The 17,271-nt window shown below is 48.9% G+C and overlaps 1 protein-coding gene across 1 annotated transcript in view; it reads right to left on the minus strand.

Annotated features, from left to right (window-relative positions):
* ANTXRL (ANTXR like) overlaps window positions 1–17,271 on the minus strand; it is an 80,469-nt gene that overhangs the window by 26,941 nt on the left and 36,257 nt on the right. The window contains exons 10-16 of the mRNA XM_054034478.1: window positions 15,008–15,106; window positions 12,481–12,550; window positions 9,232–9,310; window positions 5,949–6,044; window positions 4,142–4,180; window positions 2,306–2,404; window positions 518–685 (exon numbers count right to left, since the gene is read on the minus strand). Of these exons, the coding sequence (XP_053890453.1) occupies window positions 518–685; window positions 2,306–2,404; window positions 4,142–4,180; window positions 5,949–6,044; window positions 9,232–9,310; window positions 12,481–12,550; window positions 15,008–15,106 (650 nt within the window). The remainder of the gene's footprint in view (window positions 1–517; window positions 686–2,305; window positions 2,405–4,141; window positions 4,181–5,948; window positions 6,045–9,231; window positions 9,311–12,480; window positions 12,551–15,007; window positions 15,107–17,271) is intronic.

The following is a 17,271-nucleotide window of genomic DNA, read 5'->3' on the forward strand; positions in this document are numbered from 1 at the left end:
TTTAGAAACCTAGAGATGCAGACAGGCACCTGACTCCCACTGATTTCAATGGTGCTTTTGAAAAGCCTCCGAGGTATCTTTCTGCACCGTTAGGTGCCTGAAGACCTTTAAAAACCTGACCCTAACTGGCTTTGCCAAGGCGCATACTGCATCTTTGGCACAGCTGGGCAGGAAGAGAGCTGAAATCTGTGAGTCCCAGTTCAGGGCCGTAACTACACAGCCGTCTTTCCCACCTCCTCTACATCGTCTGCCCCATCTTGGGTGTGCATCACCGAGCCAGTGCTGTCCTGAGAACAGATTCTGGGATTTCATGCTGGAATCCAATCAGTGCAGAGGGGCAAAGACGTTACCCAAGCCTTTGTTGCCTAGTGAGATGTCTAGTCTCAGAAATGGGGACCCCTACAATAGTTCTCCCACCCCACAGCCAACCATGAGAAATGTTGTGCTCAGGAACCTGTCCGTGGTAACATGCCTGGTTAACAACGCATGCTTTAAAGCTGATGTGCAGACACATTACCTTGATTGGAGTGTACCACTTCCTTTGGGAAGGTGGCTTCCTCACATTGTGTTTCTTTGGCTTGGGCTCCCACGGCTCATACTCCTGCTCTGGCAATTTGATGACGGCGTTTTTGGGCTTCTCTAATTTGGCCCCTTCCTCCGTTGATCCTTTGTCTCCCCACCTTACCTGAAGTAGTAAGAGCACATTGTAGATGCAGAAGCTTCGGTGAGCAGTGCTGGCATACATCTTAACTAGACACGTCTATTATTTAATCTAGTTTCTATCAGTGTTTGTGAAACATGCACCCATTGCTCATGCCTCTGGGAGAACTGACCTTCTTGAAAGCAAAATTACTGTCACAACAATCCATCATGACATGCAGCCACTAACTAGTGAGGAAGGAAAATCCCCTAATTAATTACCAACAATCACCATAAAGAGGAAACTCCAAAAAATCAATTCCTCACCCAATTTCCCAGCCAGCTGTTTAGCCAGCAGGTGCCTCCCATCCAAATCTTTACTTGGGTGAAACCTAGGGTAGTCAGATGCATCTTGCACTAGACCTTGAAGGTCATCAGACATGGTCTATCAAGGTTCCAGAGTCAAAGATCTTGCATTGAAAACAGCCCGGCAGCAATCTGCCAGAGTCTGCATCTTCTGTCAGCACAAATGCCACGAATGGTCTCCCATGGCAGGGGAGAAGCTAACGTTCCTGAGTGGTCTCCACCAATAGCCCCAAGAGGGCACTGCAGCCCTCCAGCTTAGAGGTGACAAAAGTATCCAGGAATGAGGAAGAGCCCTGAAGGGTTCTTTTGAGCAGTGGCTCTCAGACTTGGTGGGCAGTCAGTCGTAGTTTACTAGACTAGGCTCCTCAGCAAAGGACTCTCCATAAGTGCATAGGAGAGGGCTGGATTTCCCTTAATAATACATCTCAATTCATGTCAATAATGGAAGATTACCTTTTTTAAATCTCAGGAAAAACTTCCTAACTGTACGAACAGTAGTCTAGTGGAACAGATGCCTAGGGAGGTCATGGAAGCTCCTCCACTGGAAGTTTTCAAAAGGAGGATGAAGTCCTCAAATCATGATTTAAAGACTTCAAGTTGCAGAGAATCCACCATTTACACTAGTTTAAACCTGCAAGTTTGTTTAGACACAACAAATCCCACATCTTGGCAGGTGATTAGACCAGATGACCCTTGTAGTCCCTTCTAACCCTACCGTTTTATGATTCTGCCCTTGGGTTCCAACTGACCTCAATGGGAACTGTGTGAATGCATCCCAGGGCAGGATTTGCCCTATGCGGCTACTTAGCCACTTAATTTCAAGAGTCAGAATCTCCCATGGCAAACTGTGCATCAGGTTTCAGTGCCTGATTGTAAAATCCTAACCCCTGAGCTAAGGAGCAATTACTTCTATTCAATTTGGCCAATTAGCGCTAGACCCTCAGCTGGTATAAATTGGCCTCACTCCATTGAAGTTATAGTACAAGACCCATTTACACCAGATGAGGATCTGATCCAATAAAGTGAAACTGTTTGGTCCTCATCCCATTCCTCAACCTGCAAATTTGCAATCGCTAATACTTCCAGACACAACTAATTGCACGATGCAAACGATGGCAGCTTGATGGCTGACTCCTGGGCTGGCAGGTGTGATTAGGTAGATGGGTCCTAATTAAAAACCAACCTCCCTATTCCATCATGATAACTCTGTAAAAAGCATTTTAAAAATGTCTTGCCGTGGTTTTCAATTAAAAAGGTTCTGATTGTTTACTGCGACGCAGGAAACAAAAGCGCCTGATACCTCCATCCTCTTAATTCCACCAACACCTCTGCCTCCGTAATAAGATGCGTCCACGGTTGGCCACTTTTTCTTTGGCAATCCATCTTCATCATCTGATTCCTGCGGGAAAGAAGGAGCGTGATCGCTGTTGTTTTCATGCACGCAGCATGGGATGTAAACAAGTGAACATCCTACGGCCCTATCCCTGGCTATCTGGCTTTGTATGTTATATTTATGTGCTGACAGCGAACAAAAGCCTCTTGTCTCTGCAGCTGCAATTTCTCCTAGAGAAGCCAAAGCCGACTGTCTGTTCCCTTCTTCTCATCTCTTCAGGCTGCTTTTATATACAGTCAAATATGCGTAAAGCTTCAAAAATCACAACTGCTTTTTAAGGGGGTAGAAGGCACAGTGGAGATGAATTGCACATTATACTGGCCTTGCTGCTATGTTCCATAGACTATGTCCAACACTTCACCAAATGAAACCCTTTCTTAGCTGTGCTTTGGGAACTGTAACTTGCTAACAGGAGAAAAGGAATCCCTGTGAGCTCACTAATACGCACTTCGGACCATTCTTTCCTCGCAGCTGTACCCGGCTCCTCTGCCCTGTTTGGTTCTTTGCAGCGACGGGCTCAGACTGCAACCATTTAAATCAGGCACTGGATTTTGTACCTTTGGGGGGCTTGGATCTGGCCCATCATAAAGACTGGGGCTGTTTTTTTAGCAAACCCAGCATGTGAAGGAGTCCAGATCTGGGTTCTCTTTCAGAGCCATTGTTCTTTCCTCGCTTAACCTAATTCAGTGCTGGTGAATGATCCTGCACCGACATCCCAGGAGACATGTTGCAGGGTCCTCAGCTGAGGTACATTACTGGAACTTCATTGCCTCCAATTCAATTTAACCCACCTGCGGAGCATTGAACTGATTTCAGTGGAGCTGGGCCGATTTCTACCAGCTGATGGTCTGACCCCGACACCTGCTGCTGGTGCACAGAATGTGTATGACACAGAGAAGGGCTCAGCAAGGTCTCTCCACAGTACTCCCTCCCCCACCCTCAGGCCTCACGTTAAATTGCCACAGAGTTGCTGCTCGGGACAAATCACAGGCTCACAAAGACAGTAATGGTGGCCTTTGGCAACCTCAAAATGGCAGCTGTGGTTCCCTCCTCAGATGGATGCCAAGTTACAGCAAGTTAGCAGCCAACTGCAGCCTGCTTGTGTGGGTTAGGCAGTTATTTTTGCCACGGATTAACTGTGTGTGTGCGTGTAAGGAGTGGAAACAGGCAGGATGCTCCCCTTGCCTGAGATCAGGGCCCCATTGTGCACACACTCAGCGAGGAGAGCGTCCAATCGAAATGCACAAAGGGCGAGAGAGGAAGTGATATCAGTAGCAGAACCGCACAGAATCTCTAGGTCTCCCAAGTCCTGGGCCAGTGACCTAGCCACTAGACAACAGCCTCCTCGCTGCCTTGTACTTGATGATGGACTCTAACCTTTACTCCTTCCTCAGGTTAAATTCCCCTTGAGAACAATGGCAATTTTGCCTGAGCCAGGACTGGAGCACTGAGCACAGCATCTGGGAATACGGTTTTTCATTTGTGCGTGATGCACAGCAGCATGGAACAAAATATAGGTCTGACCGAAAGAGTGATTCTGTAGGCATCTTGCTGGGGGTTATGCAGATATTTTTCCATGGAGGTAGAGCATCTGTGTGCATATGGACCTGAAGGCACAGATAACCCTATCCCAGGAGACAGCTTCAGAGTTGTCATTATGACTCCCACCAAGTTCCCAGACAATGTGCTGCATTGCAGTGGCTGCAGACAGTAATATTATGGTCTGAAAAATAAAATACTTACAGGCTCTGGGGGAGGCGGTGGCGGAGGCTCCTTGATGACCTACGACATGCAGGCAATGGAAAGAATCGGAGTTAAAGGTACACTTTATATCCCTGTCACAGCCTGTGTCCCCCTGGGCTCGGTCCTTCTCTGTCCCCCTGCGCTCACATTACAGGTTGGCGCAGAAGGATTTGATTTTTATCGGTAAACATCGATTTCACCGCGCACACACAAACAGGTGAAAAAATATTACCATTGATAATCACTGAAATGTACAGAGAGACAAAGTGAGAACAATGATACCTGAGAGTTTGATTTAAGGATATTTACTTTGTATATTTTGATGTGTGATGTTGACAAGTTGTGCTTTAGTGGTTATAAAACTTTAACTATTTGAATCTCAACGTCTACTGTCATTAAAGGATTATTGTCTGGCCGCTGCCCATTGTTTGCCTCCTCTCCATTGTCTGCCCCCCCCCCCAACTTTGAAAAGTTTCCTGCATCGGTGAAAAGTTAAATTGATAAAAATAAAGCTTAAAAATAAACATTGATATCCATTGTCATTATAAAAAATAAAAACTGAATTCTGCCAAGCCTAATTTTAGGTGGGCAACCATCTTTGTATCTACGGTTGTCCTCTCTCTCAGCAGTGATGCTACAGCATTCAGGGCTGGCTCCCTGCACAGTGACCTGTAGTGCCACTGAAACGATCAGCAGGCAGGAGACCGCTGACAGAACAGGATAGCTGGCACCTTTCCTTTGGGACAATGGCTGGCATGCAGTGCGGTATGTGTGATCTCCGCCAGCTAGAGACGGGATCGCAGAGATTCTCCTGCCTGCTGATGAACTGAGCTATCATCAGCCAGCCCTATCCATCTAGACTGGCACGTAACTGGGCCTGACTTGCTTTTCACTTCCCCTGGGCCAGCAGTCAGGAATAATAACACTGAAGCCAGTGTAGTGGCACTGTGGTCAAACTGGCGTAGATGAGTCACCAATGCTTATACACAGGGCTGCCCAGAGGATTCAGGGGGCCTGGGGCAAAGCAATTTCGGGGGCCCCTTCCATTAAAAAAAGTTGCAATACTATAGAATACTATATTCTTGTGGGGGCCCCTGTGGGGCCCAGGGCCTGGGGCAAATTGCCCCACTTGCCTCCCGCTCTGGGCAGCCCTGCTTATACACCAGATTGAATCACCCATAATATAGACTCAGATTTTGTGAGTTCAAACTTTCCCTTAACTGAACAGGTCATTTGAGTCCAACGCTACTGCGAAACATTAACCCACGAGTTGAAATGTCCATCATATGAAATGCATTTCCAATGGAAGTAAGAGCATACACACACATATCCTCATCATATCTAGCGCTTTCCATCCCTCGATCTCACAGTACTCTACTAGGAAAACCAGTATCTTTAACCCCATTCCATACAGGTGGGAAATGGAGGCACGGAGAGAGGAAGTGACTTGCCCAAGTCACCCTGCCGCTTGGTGGCAGACCTGGAGATGCAATTCACACCTTCTGATTCCTAGTCCTATACTCTAACAAACCGACCCTGCTGCCTCACTTCAGATTTAACAAAGCTCTTAATCACCTGCTTAACTTTCAGCATGTACTTGAGTCCCATTGACGTCAATGGGACCAGGCACAGGTTTATGTGCTTTGCTGAATCGGGGCCATACAGATACATCAGTTTATATCCTAAAATGAAGATGATTCATGCCTGCTCCTCTCATTGTCTATTGAGCATCTCTCCAGGCTTTTAACCCCAGCTTCTGGCAGAGAGCAGAAGAAACTAAGCCACGAAGATCAAAGTCCATACTCACCACCGTGCAGCACAAAGGCCAGAACCACCAAAGCAGCGCCAAGGCCAGCAACAGGAACAGAATTAAGAGTGCGATGAAAAGGATCGTCCCACTGAGCTGCAAACAAGACAATTGTTTCCAGGTTACCTTAATATGACACAAGCTTGGCAGGCTAACACCAGCAGGAGACCCTATGGCTGCGCTGTTAGACCTGGAGAAGAGGAGCTGGTTTGCTTCACTACAGGTTTTAATCAGATTATACAAAGACTAGAGAATTAGTGATTATTGTCATTGGGACTGGATTCTATGCTCAGGGACACAAGTTAATATTTCAAGCCCTGATACAGGAACGCATCCCTGTTCAGCCAGGGCATTTATCCACATGCTTGTGTCTCATTGGCTTCAATGGCATTCAAGCACATGGTTAAGTGATATGCTGAATCGGAACCCAAGGATGTGATCCTGAGGACAACATTCCCCAGTGTCTCTGGTGGGATGTTTTGCCTGATTTCCGACTGCAGAATCGTTCTATGGATACTCAGGCATGCAGCGAGCCATGACTGACTGTATCTTCCAATCCCTTAACTGTACAAATGGGCCATTTTGCTACAATACTCTCATTCATGGGGCAATAAATTAGGTGCAGGTGACATGTTTGACATCCATACTATGCCAATCTTTGGAACAAAGAGTTTACGTTCTTGCCTCCTGTATTCAAACTGCTTCCTGATGTAGACAGTGTTCTAGCCTGGTAGGCATTTAATGCCACATTGTCAAGTACTCAGCACCCATAATTGGGGCTACGATTTTAAAAGGGCCCAACACCCAGCGGCTCTCACTGTGACACTTGTGCAGACATGCACCCATAGCCACTGAGCTCTTCTGAAAAATCGGCCACTGGTTTTGGTGTCTATATCAGAGCCAAGCTCTTTGGATTGTGAGTTCTGAGCCCTTCTGAAAATTCTGGTCTTCATGGGTTAATCTGGAAAGTCTTGCGAAACCAATCACTAGTTGTATCCCTCTGCAGATTTTTGTAATAAAACACTCATCCTAAGTGACACCATACAGGCCCCTGTGCACTGTCTGCAGCCCAACACAACCTCTTCAAGGAACAAAGAACCTTTCTGACAAAAAATAACCCTTGCTACAAGATGGAATGTTGCATGCTAGGATCTGTAGTTTCCATGGGCTGCATCAGGCCAGCTGGTGATGTTAAGAACTAGCAGTAAAACTTTAGCCCTGCTGCCCTAGTGATCCTATTATCCATGCTAATGGAAACCTTCTCAAAGTCAATTACATTATATCAAAGTTTGTGTTGGATGATCTCAGTGTCATAAGAGTAACAGGGCCAGCCTGCTGAAAAATTGCAAAACCTGGGAGTGAAATGGAGGAGGGGCTAGGAGCAGATTAGATAAGATTGTTAGGAAATAGGTAATATAAGACTGGAAATAGGTTGGTGGAGGGGCTGGAGAGGAAACCTCAGGCGGAAGGGGAAGAGAAGACACTTACTGTACAGAAAAGGACAGAGGAGCCAGCTGAGAATGAGGGCCGAGAAGGCCAGCGTGCTGCCGTTCACAGCAAAGGAAACGGGAGAGAAAGGAAATGGAAGGATCCTCTAAAACGATAAAGAAAGAACTGAATGCATGAGATTCCACACAAGCCTGAAAACATATTTGCAAAGAGTGGGCCAGACTCTCAGCGGTGCAATCTGATTTCAATGGAGCTAGGCTGCTGCTCATCAGCTGAGAATCGGGCCCCTGGTCTTGCTTGTTTTTAAGCTATAAGTGACTTGGAGTGCTGGTGAAAAGTGGCAGATTGACAGCCTTGGAGATTGCAGTCCTCTGTTTACCCCAAGGCAATGGCAATGCATGCCTTCCCCAGCAGCCTGGCTGAGCTCTGACCTGCCGGGACCCCCGCTAGGGCTAAGAGTTCAATCTCCATTAGAAGCACATGAAGCACCAGTAACCAAATGCACAGTGAGTTAAAATTCACAGTCCATAACCAACCCAAAACTGGGCCTATCATTGCAAAAGGTTTTGCTGCAGCAGCCCGAGATGGCTTTGCAGGGGACGTAGGTGTAAAATGCGTGCTGTCTGGGTGTAAAATCCCCATCTCATTGCAATCCTTGCAAAGTTGGGAGGGGGTTTTGAAACCAGGTGAAATGGAAAAAATGTCCCTGCTGAATTCCAAGTGACTAAACACTGTGACTTTCCCACAGCTCTGGGATTTAATTTCCCAGCATGGTTGCTAAAAAAGTCAGACACCTCCACCACATGGATTTCGGCACCCATTCCTTTCATGGCCTCTGCGCTGACGCTGCCACAAAGGGGCCCAATGAAGGAATACTATGTGTGATGACAGCTTTGTGACATAGCCTGTAACCATCAACCCCTTTGAATAGCCATCAGGCCGCACCGACACTGAGCAGAACTAAGATCACCTTGACACCCATGACCTTGGTGTAAAATGCTTGTTATCCAGCTATTAGGGCAAACCTCCTATCACTTCAACTCATGGGTCCAGATCCTAGGCTGGTGTAAACTGATGTAGCTCCACTGCCTCTCTGCTGATTTACACCAGCTGGGGATGTGGCCTATTCTCTCCCCTGAGGTGCAGTGAGCAAATCACTCATCATAGTTGGCTTCTTAACTTGGATTATTTGATTTCTTCTAAAATTAATCTTCCCTAAAAGGTCATTTGGGGCTGTTGACTCCTGTCCTGCTCCCCCATGGCAGACAGATGCCACACTGACGTCAGTCACGGAGCCGCCGCGTAGCCCAGCCATTTCTCTCCCCCTCTCCCATCAGTATCAGCGGCACAGAAAACTCTCCCTTGGCTGGGTGACAGAACAGCCCCTCCAGGAAAAGCTGATCCCAGCATTTGGTGCTACTGTCCCTTTATGCTCCTCCCCATGCCAGGAAGGCCAACCCTCACTCCATTCCAGTGGCAAATACCACCCCTTAATGAATGGGAATGAGATGGGGAACAGATGATGAATAGCGGTGGACTGCCAATACTTTCTGGGGGGGGTTGGCTTCCTCCGGGGGTCCATGGGCCCCTCCCAGCCCAGGTCTGAGATCTGCAGTTCTCTCTTTCCTGGGGTGGGGGAGGATATTCTTGCACTTATTTATTAGTCGCGATCCAGGCATGGGTTGCAATCACTAATGAACTGCTCTCAGCCACCCCTCGCTGCTTTTTAGTGCACTGCCAGGATCGGCTCTGCAATCGCAACGGAGAAGAGCCCTTCCCTGGAGAGCAGTGCTTTCTTTTCAAGGTGTTTCTGGTGGCTCTGCCCCATACTTACACACTGTGTGCTGGTGATGCTGACAGAGCTGGAGATGAACGTTAGCCCGCTGTTCATGCTGACTTGGAGGAAAACCACCCTAAAGCACAAACAGATACATTTATTTTTAGTGTCATCTTTATACCCACTGTTCCCCTTCTTCCTGGCCATTGGCTCCTGAACGCATTTCCTGCCTAGTCAATGCAGTTATGTGACGGCAGGTGCTCACCTGCATCTGACTGTTTGCTTGCCCAAAAGCCAACATTGTAACATTGGCTAAACTGAGTTGGGGCATATGTTCTTTATTAAGAGACTCCATTCTCCCTGGGGGTACAGGGCACGAGCTCAGTGACTTAGAATGCTACGGCTCAGACATTTGCAATACGACCTGTGCTAGAATGGGAAGCTACAGGTTTAAGCTGCAGCAGGGAATACTGTGGGGTCACACTGGGCTCTCCTTTTCACAGGGATGAACCCTGAGCATAGCCACCAAAGTTAACAGACTTCCTCTGGATTTATGCCAGGGTAGCTGTGAGCAGAATCTGGCCTTAAGTTGGAGGGCATGTTCTCAGCTGGTGTACATTGTCATTGGGATACACCAGTTTAGCACCTGTGCCTAAGAGTCTAATTCTGCCCTGGCTTAAACTCCACCTAGCTATTTAAATACTTATCTAGCCATCCTCACTATAGTATCTGAGCACACAATGGGGCTAAGATGGGGAACAATTCAACCCTTTAACTTTATCAGGGGGTTGGGTCATGAAACAAGTTGCTGAGGTGGGTGGAGGAGTCACCATCATTGGCAAGAGCAGAGAATATCCAAACACAGGAAACTAAATTTGATTCATAAATAAAGACACTTGAAATCCATCCCCCCTCTTTCTTGGGGGGGAGGGGTGTCAAAATGTGAAATGTGCTTGAAATTCAATACAATCTCAATCCGCTCTAGAGTTAGATGCAAAATGTGGGGAGGAGGGGACATCACATGCGTTCAGAATTGCTGATATTCAAAATTGATGGAGCACATCCTCAACATTCAAAGCAATTCCTCCTTCTCTGCTCAGTAGTCTAGTTCACACAGATTAGTATCTTGGCTACCAGCAATTGTTTAGGGAGAATTAAATTAAACCTCCTGTGAAGCAGGAAGACAGACGAAATGCCTGACTAGAACTCTGGGAGATGAAACCTGAAACCACGTGACGTTTGCCTAGCGCCACTTTGTTGCAAATTTGAAGCCGAGCCCAGGATGCGCTAAAAGGTTCACAGACGTGGGTGGATTTACGTGGTTCCCATGGTACCCTGTTCAGAGTCAAACAAGGTAATATTTGGGAGTTTTCTGCTTTTGGATTTTACAGTTGTTTGAACCAACCCAAAGAAAAGCGGAAGGAAATGTCTGTACAGGCCCCTGCAAAGCGAACCTCTGAGATCTGCAGCTTTGCATCCCGCTCAGATGACTTGGAACTAAACTCACATGTCCTGGTGCAGCACCACTAACATCAATGGCATTGCACTAAGGAGAATGTGGCCATTTGCCCGTGTAGTCAGAGGGCCAGATTCTGTCCTCAATTAGGCTGGTGTGAATTTGTAGGGATTTTATTTACAATGCCTTAAAAGGATCAATGGGCCCAATCTCCCCCCTCGCCTTGCATCTTGTGTAGTCCTTTCTGCCTAGGCAGAGTGGATGTAACATGCCACCAGCTAAGAATGGCTGCATTTCACACCCACTCTTTGCCCTGGTGAAACTCACTATGAGGCACTGATCAGAGCTCCTGAATGCAACTATTCTACACCCTACTGCACTGATTCCACACTAGTGTGAGACTTCATTCGTTACTCCTGATTTACACCACCGTACATGAGAGCAGAAGGATGGCCAGAAATTCAGTCCCCTCATGCATCCCTACTATTCCGCATGCCCACGAACAGCAGGAAGTTGTGTGCGGTGATGGAAATGTGCCCCAGGCGATTATGGTAGGGTTGATGTGGAAGCTGTAACTTTCAAACCCAATGTGACGAAGTGGGAATTTTTTTGGAATATTTGTATGAAGAATATGTGTGCCTCAGTTTCTCCTATATGCGGCATTGCTACCTAGTGGGTGAAAAGGGCATGTTTGCTCTCAGATCAGGCTAAGACACAGGTAGGAATGGGGCCTACCTGTCTGAGGACTCACGTCCCATATCAATGGAGCTCTTGAGAAGACAATGGCAAACCCAATTGCCTGGGCATGGACACCTAGCAACCAAGAGCCCAGAGAGATATGGACTGCCCTGCCTCTCCGCCGCCTCTCCTCAGGTCAGGAGCAAAGGACTGGGGGCGAGCGGGAATGAGATGGACATTAAGTGTTGGCTGTGGGGGCATACATGTCAGACAGACGGGGAGACAGAGCTTGAACAGTCGGGTTCACTGCAGCTTGGCTGGGCTCTGGACTGTGCTTTAACCTTCATTCCTCTGGGCCAACCAAGGCCTTCCTATGTGCGTTCCAGCTGACTAATAAACCCGGCAGTGTGACAACGCTGGATGTGTCCCTGCAGGTGCTAGCAGAGGAGGTGCGTTGCTCCCCAAGACTGCACAAGTCTCCCTCAGGGGTCTGTCCCAGTGGGACTTGCTGAGCTCCCAGTGTGAAGCAGGAGTGCTGAAGGCCCACAGGTCCCATCTAAGGAGGTGGTGAAGCCAGTGGCTTACCCAGAGGGAAGAGTGAGACCCCCTAGAGGGTCTGGCACACTGCAGGGCTCTTCCCAGTGACTGTTCCAAAGCTGGGGCTGCAGCACCGACACTGTGGATCTGTGACACTCAATATGTTGTTTTCAACTCTCTTTTTACCAGCGGACCCAGATGCAATGCTGTGCCCATGTGTTTGGGTGAAGCATCACACAGTCTGATCCCTGTCCCTCCTGCACGATGCACTGCAGGGCCCAGCTCCTCAAGGAGGCATCACGACGACCGAGTACACTGGCAAGTTATGGAATATAGACCGGAGGGGCAGGCTGAGCCCCTGCCACCACCACTTCAAATGGCAGCAGGGCCATGAGGGGCCCCATGCTGAAGTGTGCCCAGGGTCCCGCGCTGTCTGAGCCCAGCCTTGAATGGAGCCATGCTGACATACCCCAGGGGAGGGTCTGGTCCATCAGGATGGTGCTGAACCTGCCAGTGAACATCTGAAAAGCCTCACACACCTGAGCTCCTTGCTTAGTCCTTTTTAGGCAAAACACCTGCTGATCCCACAGCCAACACCTCCTCTCCTTCAGCTCAGGCTGCAGAGCTGTACTTACTGTCCAATGTCTTCTATTACTGGTGCAGGGCAAAGCAGATAGGTGTCTTGAACAATAGTCGGTTTTTCATCTAAAAGGAAACAAGACAGACTGTAACGTACGGAAAGGGCGGTGTCTCCTGAATGGGCTCAACACGGAGGGCTGCTGTTGACATCAAGGAGAGCTGCAGGTGCAGGACCAGGCCCAGTGTGGACATGGCTCAGAACAGGTCCTTGTCTTTAGGGGTTTTACTTGTCATTCCAGATCACAGCTGTGACATCGCCAGGTCAAAACCTTCAAAGGGCACCCTCAGGATGGGTCACCTAAATGTTTGGCTTAGTATTGTGCATCTTGAACGCAGTGTTGTTGTAGTTGGGTTGGTCCCAGGATATTAGAGGGACAAAGTGGGTGAGGTCACATCTTTTACTGGGCAATCTCTTGACTGTTTCTCTCACCAACAGAAGTTGGTCCAATAAAAGATGTGACCTCACCCCCCTTGTCACTCTATTGAGCATCTCGTCTGCTTGCAAAGTCCATCTAACTGCCCCCTCCAAATCAAATCCTCTTATTTTCTATCCCAGTACCATTCTGAGGAGTCCCATGCTGTCATGGAGAAGTCTCCAGCCACCGTCCTACAGTGATCACCCAGTGGGCGTGTGCAATGGCAGACGCAGCAGACTAAGGGTACCAGTTCCATGTTTTGGTGGCTCTGTGTCTGGAGCCCCCACTCCACATGCAAAGCATGCCTGTGATGGGGCCAGCTCTGCCCCCTTGGCACTGATTGCTGAGAGGATGGCCAGAGGAGAGCAGCTGTCCTCTCCTCCTTTGCAGCTAATCAGAGATCTGGCACTCCCTGCAGCTCCCCATCGGAGGGTGGGAGTGCCACTCCACGGTGGTTAGGTCAGCCAGCCCAAGTGAAGACAGATGATTGGCTACAGGCCACCTGGTCTGCTATGCACCAGCTGGCTTATGGATACCCTTGAAGAGGGCCTGCTGGGCTGGGCGGAGCCTGCAAAAGGTGGCCTGGTACTGCTGTCTGCAGGTGCACAGCAGGCCCAGACACAGCCTGAGCTCAGAACTAGGAGAGGGGCCCAGGGAGCAGCTGAGGTGTATGGCTAGAGAGAGACCCAGGGGAACCAGGCTTGGCTAGAAAGCAGCCCAGCCACCAGCCCCAGGGGAGCTCCCAGCCAGTGTGATTTTAGGGTTACCATGGGGTGCCAGCCTACCCCAATCCTGGAGGCCAGATTCTGTCCACAAGGGAGGATGAGCCTCAGTAGCAGCAGCAGCTGTGTGAGTTTCCCCACAGAGTCCCTTGGCCAGCGTGCAACATCCTACTCGTCTGGAACTGAGAGAGGAACTGTGTTCTCCACAGTCCATGTGCTCCTTGGCCCTCCCTGCTCAGTCTTCCAAGGGGGAAATAATGTTGCTGAGTTTTAGGGCCAAGCTGACTGCAGAGAAAGAAGCAGACCCCCAGCTGGGATAAATCAGTGTAGCTATACATCAATGAGGGCCTGGCCCAAGGGAAGCCCAGCAGTGAAGGGATGCAGAGGTAGGGTGCTTTTCTTTATGCATACTTCAGCATCAGCTCTGCCGGGATCAAATACAAACAGGTGAGGTGCTTCATGAATAGGGGGAATGGTCAGAAAGCCCGAGAGATGTCGACATCTGGCTATCTGCACCACGTGGAACCCCACAGGAAACAACCTGCCTCAGGCCCTGGGCATCTGAAAGTGGACTGGGATGGAGACCACCAGTTTCCTGAACCGCCACATCCAAGCACGCAGCCAGAAGAGGAAAAGAAGCAGCAATCTATCTGTGTTTTGTCTTGCTGGAAAAAGGCAGCCACCTGATTGACAGCCACAGAGTATAAAAGTCCCTATTGTGTTCAGCCAACAATGATGGTATGAGCAGAAGTGGACAAACTCCCCCGCTCATGTGCATCACTCATGACAGACTCAGGCAACTTCTAGACATGGTGGGGAGAGGGGCATCTCTTTGGCTCATTCAAGCCTTAGCTTGTGTGCCGGGACTGCCCGCAAGGGGCCCAATTTAGCACAGTTGTGCTCGGTTTTGTGTTATGAGTTGACCAACTCATTTCACAGAGGGACTGAACAGGCCTCCAATGGCACCAGCCCTTGGTCACTCCTCCTGAGCCAGTGAAACTGACATGTGTCTGAGCACAGCATCCCAGGATCAGGACAGCATCAGTCTGTGTTATTAACAGACACGAGAGTGGAGGGCAATTTCACGTCTCCCCCGCCACAGTACCAGGCGGGCTGTATCTGAGTGGATAGCAAGTCAAACCATCTCCACTGTTGCAGTGAGGATGAAAGACCCAGCACAAAGCCTGGGCACTACCTTCAGAGTATGACTTAAGTGATTCCCAGGTCTTGGGATTGCACAGGGATGAATTTGACCCCTAGTATGGGACTAGGGCCCTAAAGAACGCCTACCAGAGTCCATGCAAAGACTCACATTGACTCCAAGAGGAGCTGGGTCGGGATCCTCGTGCAACTTACGGCATAAAATCACCAGCCCATCAACTTACTGATTGTTATGGTATCATTGATCTTGAAGCTGCAGAGAACTTGATCGATGTTTCTTGCGTGATAAAAGCCATTTCCTCTTACCACAACTTGAAAGGATTCTGCAATGGTAAATAGAACGAACACAAATGACTGACCTTTTTCCTCTCCCCTCTCAAAGACTGCATTTCAGTCTAATCCCAGTGGGATCTGAAGTAGGACACGACAGCAGCTGATTCTTGCTCTGTCTGAATCAAATGATTAATTCTGACCCTGCTGTTATAAACGACTACACTACTCTGCAGTAATAGCCCAAAGCAGTGCAGGGTCACTAGTGCAAACTAGTGGTTTATGGACCATTGCTGTAGAATAGTGGAAGACTTTTTTTAGTCCCCTAAGGGATATTTGCTTGTAACATTCTCAACAGCGTCATGTTTTGCCTCCTGTGAATTCATTTCCCCAGGGTTTGTTCCTCCCCAATATTTCAAGATCAAAAGAATATGTCAGTCCAAACACAGGCCCAGATACTCAGTTGAGGTCAATTGCTACAGCTCCATTGAAATCAACAGAGCTACCCTGATTTATACCAGCAGGGAAGCTAGCCTATAATATATTCATCCAAAATGTGGGCTTTGCATCCAGATCCTTATTAGCTAAGCACCCACAAAGCCTGAGCCCCATTTACACTGAGGCCCCTGTGTGCTGCTGGAGTGGTGTACATGAGAGTCAGGGCCGCTGCATGTGACCGTGTACAAGACAAGCTCCAAGGAGCTGACAGTCTAAGCCAGCGGATGCTAATTGGACTCAGAATGCCTGGGGAGACCCGGAGGATAGTTCTGTCCCACAGCAGAGGGGGGCTGAGTATTTCATTTAGTGGATGGATGTACATAACTTGTTTCCTTTTCAGAAGGCGGCCATGATCCTCCTGAGTCAGGGAAGATGGAGGGTTCTCACCTAGTTCATCTTTCTGAGTGTCATGCCTCATGGGCCTCAAACCAAGGGCCAGACCTCAACCCTCTACTTGGCAGCCTGCTGACCCAGGACACATGAAGCCCAGCTCCAGTTTGAGGCTCCACGTCTTACGTCCTGTTAGCAGAGTTCCAGAGCAGCCGATTGGCCCGTCAGCCCTACTTAAGCCAGCAACAGGAAGCTGTCCAAACACCTGGGATTCACCCTCCTCTGGACTATGTACCTGCACCTCCTGCTTCTGCTCCCCCAGCTTGGTTTCCAGGCATCCTGACCTGGCTTGGATCCTGACCTCTGACTTGTGGTTCTGATCTCTGGTTTGTCTCCTGCCTCTGATCCCTGATATCCTGACCCAGCTGACTCTTGACTGCTGACAGTGGACTATGTCAACTAGGACTACAACCAGGACAGAGGGTCCTTCTACAGGATCTCAGTGATATGAAATGGAGTTCACCCCGCTAGGCCAGAGGGTGATCTTTAAAGGGCCAGGATTCTAGCAGGCCAGTGCCAGGTACCAAGACCAACTGTTTGGCATTTAGTGACTTTTGAAAATGTGGCTCTGTCACATGCCTAGACGAAAGGTGCTACAGTAACATCACGGGTCTGATTTGGATTGCACTAGTCCTGGTTTCCTCCCGAGTAACTCCACTTTGGTTGACACCCATGTGAATGAGGGAGGCACCAGGACCTACGTGTGACAACCCAGGGCACAATGCTCCTCCCAGACCTGCATGGGAGATCTCCTCGCCAATACGCTTCTATCCCAGCAGCAGCTCCATTCCCGGAGAGATGGCAGAATGGAGACTCCTCCCCCCTACAACGCGGATTAGAGAGGAGAGGTTTGCCTTGGTACAAACCCTGGTGAAACATGACATAAGAACATAAGAATGGGCGTAATGAGTCAGACCAAAGGTCCATCTAGCCCAGTATCCTGTCTACCGACAGTGGTCAGAGGGAATGAACCTAACAGGTAATGATCAAGTGATCTCTCTCCTGCCATCCATCTCCGCCCTCCGACAAACAGAGGCTAGGGACACCATTCCTTACCCACCCTGGCTAATAGCCATTAATGGACTTAACCTCCATTAATTTATCCAGTTCTCTTTTAAACCCTGTTATAGCCCTCCTTCACAACCTCCTCAGGCAAGGAGTTCCACAAGGTGCGAGAGGGAGGGAGAGAGAGTGTGAAGGAAAACGGCAGCTGCCAATCTATTAGTAACTCCCATGATGCTCGCACGGGTTGGCCCTTGTGTGGATAGAAAGGTCATAGGTTAGAAAAGGTTCAGAGGAGGGCAACTAAAATGATTAGGTTGTTTGGAAC

The sequence above is a fragment of the Malaclemys terrapin genome, chromosome 7 (genome assembly GCF_027887155.1).
Source record: "Malaclemys terrapin pileata isolate rMalTer1 chromosome 7, rMalTer1.hap1, whole genome shotgun sequence".
In the NCBI taxonomy this organism is placed as follows: Eukaryota; Metazoa; Chordata; order Testudines; family Emydidae; genus Malaclemys; species Malaclemys terrapin.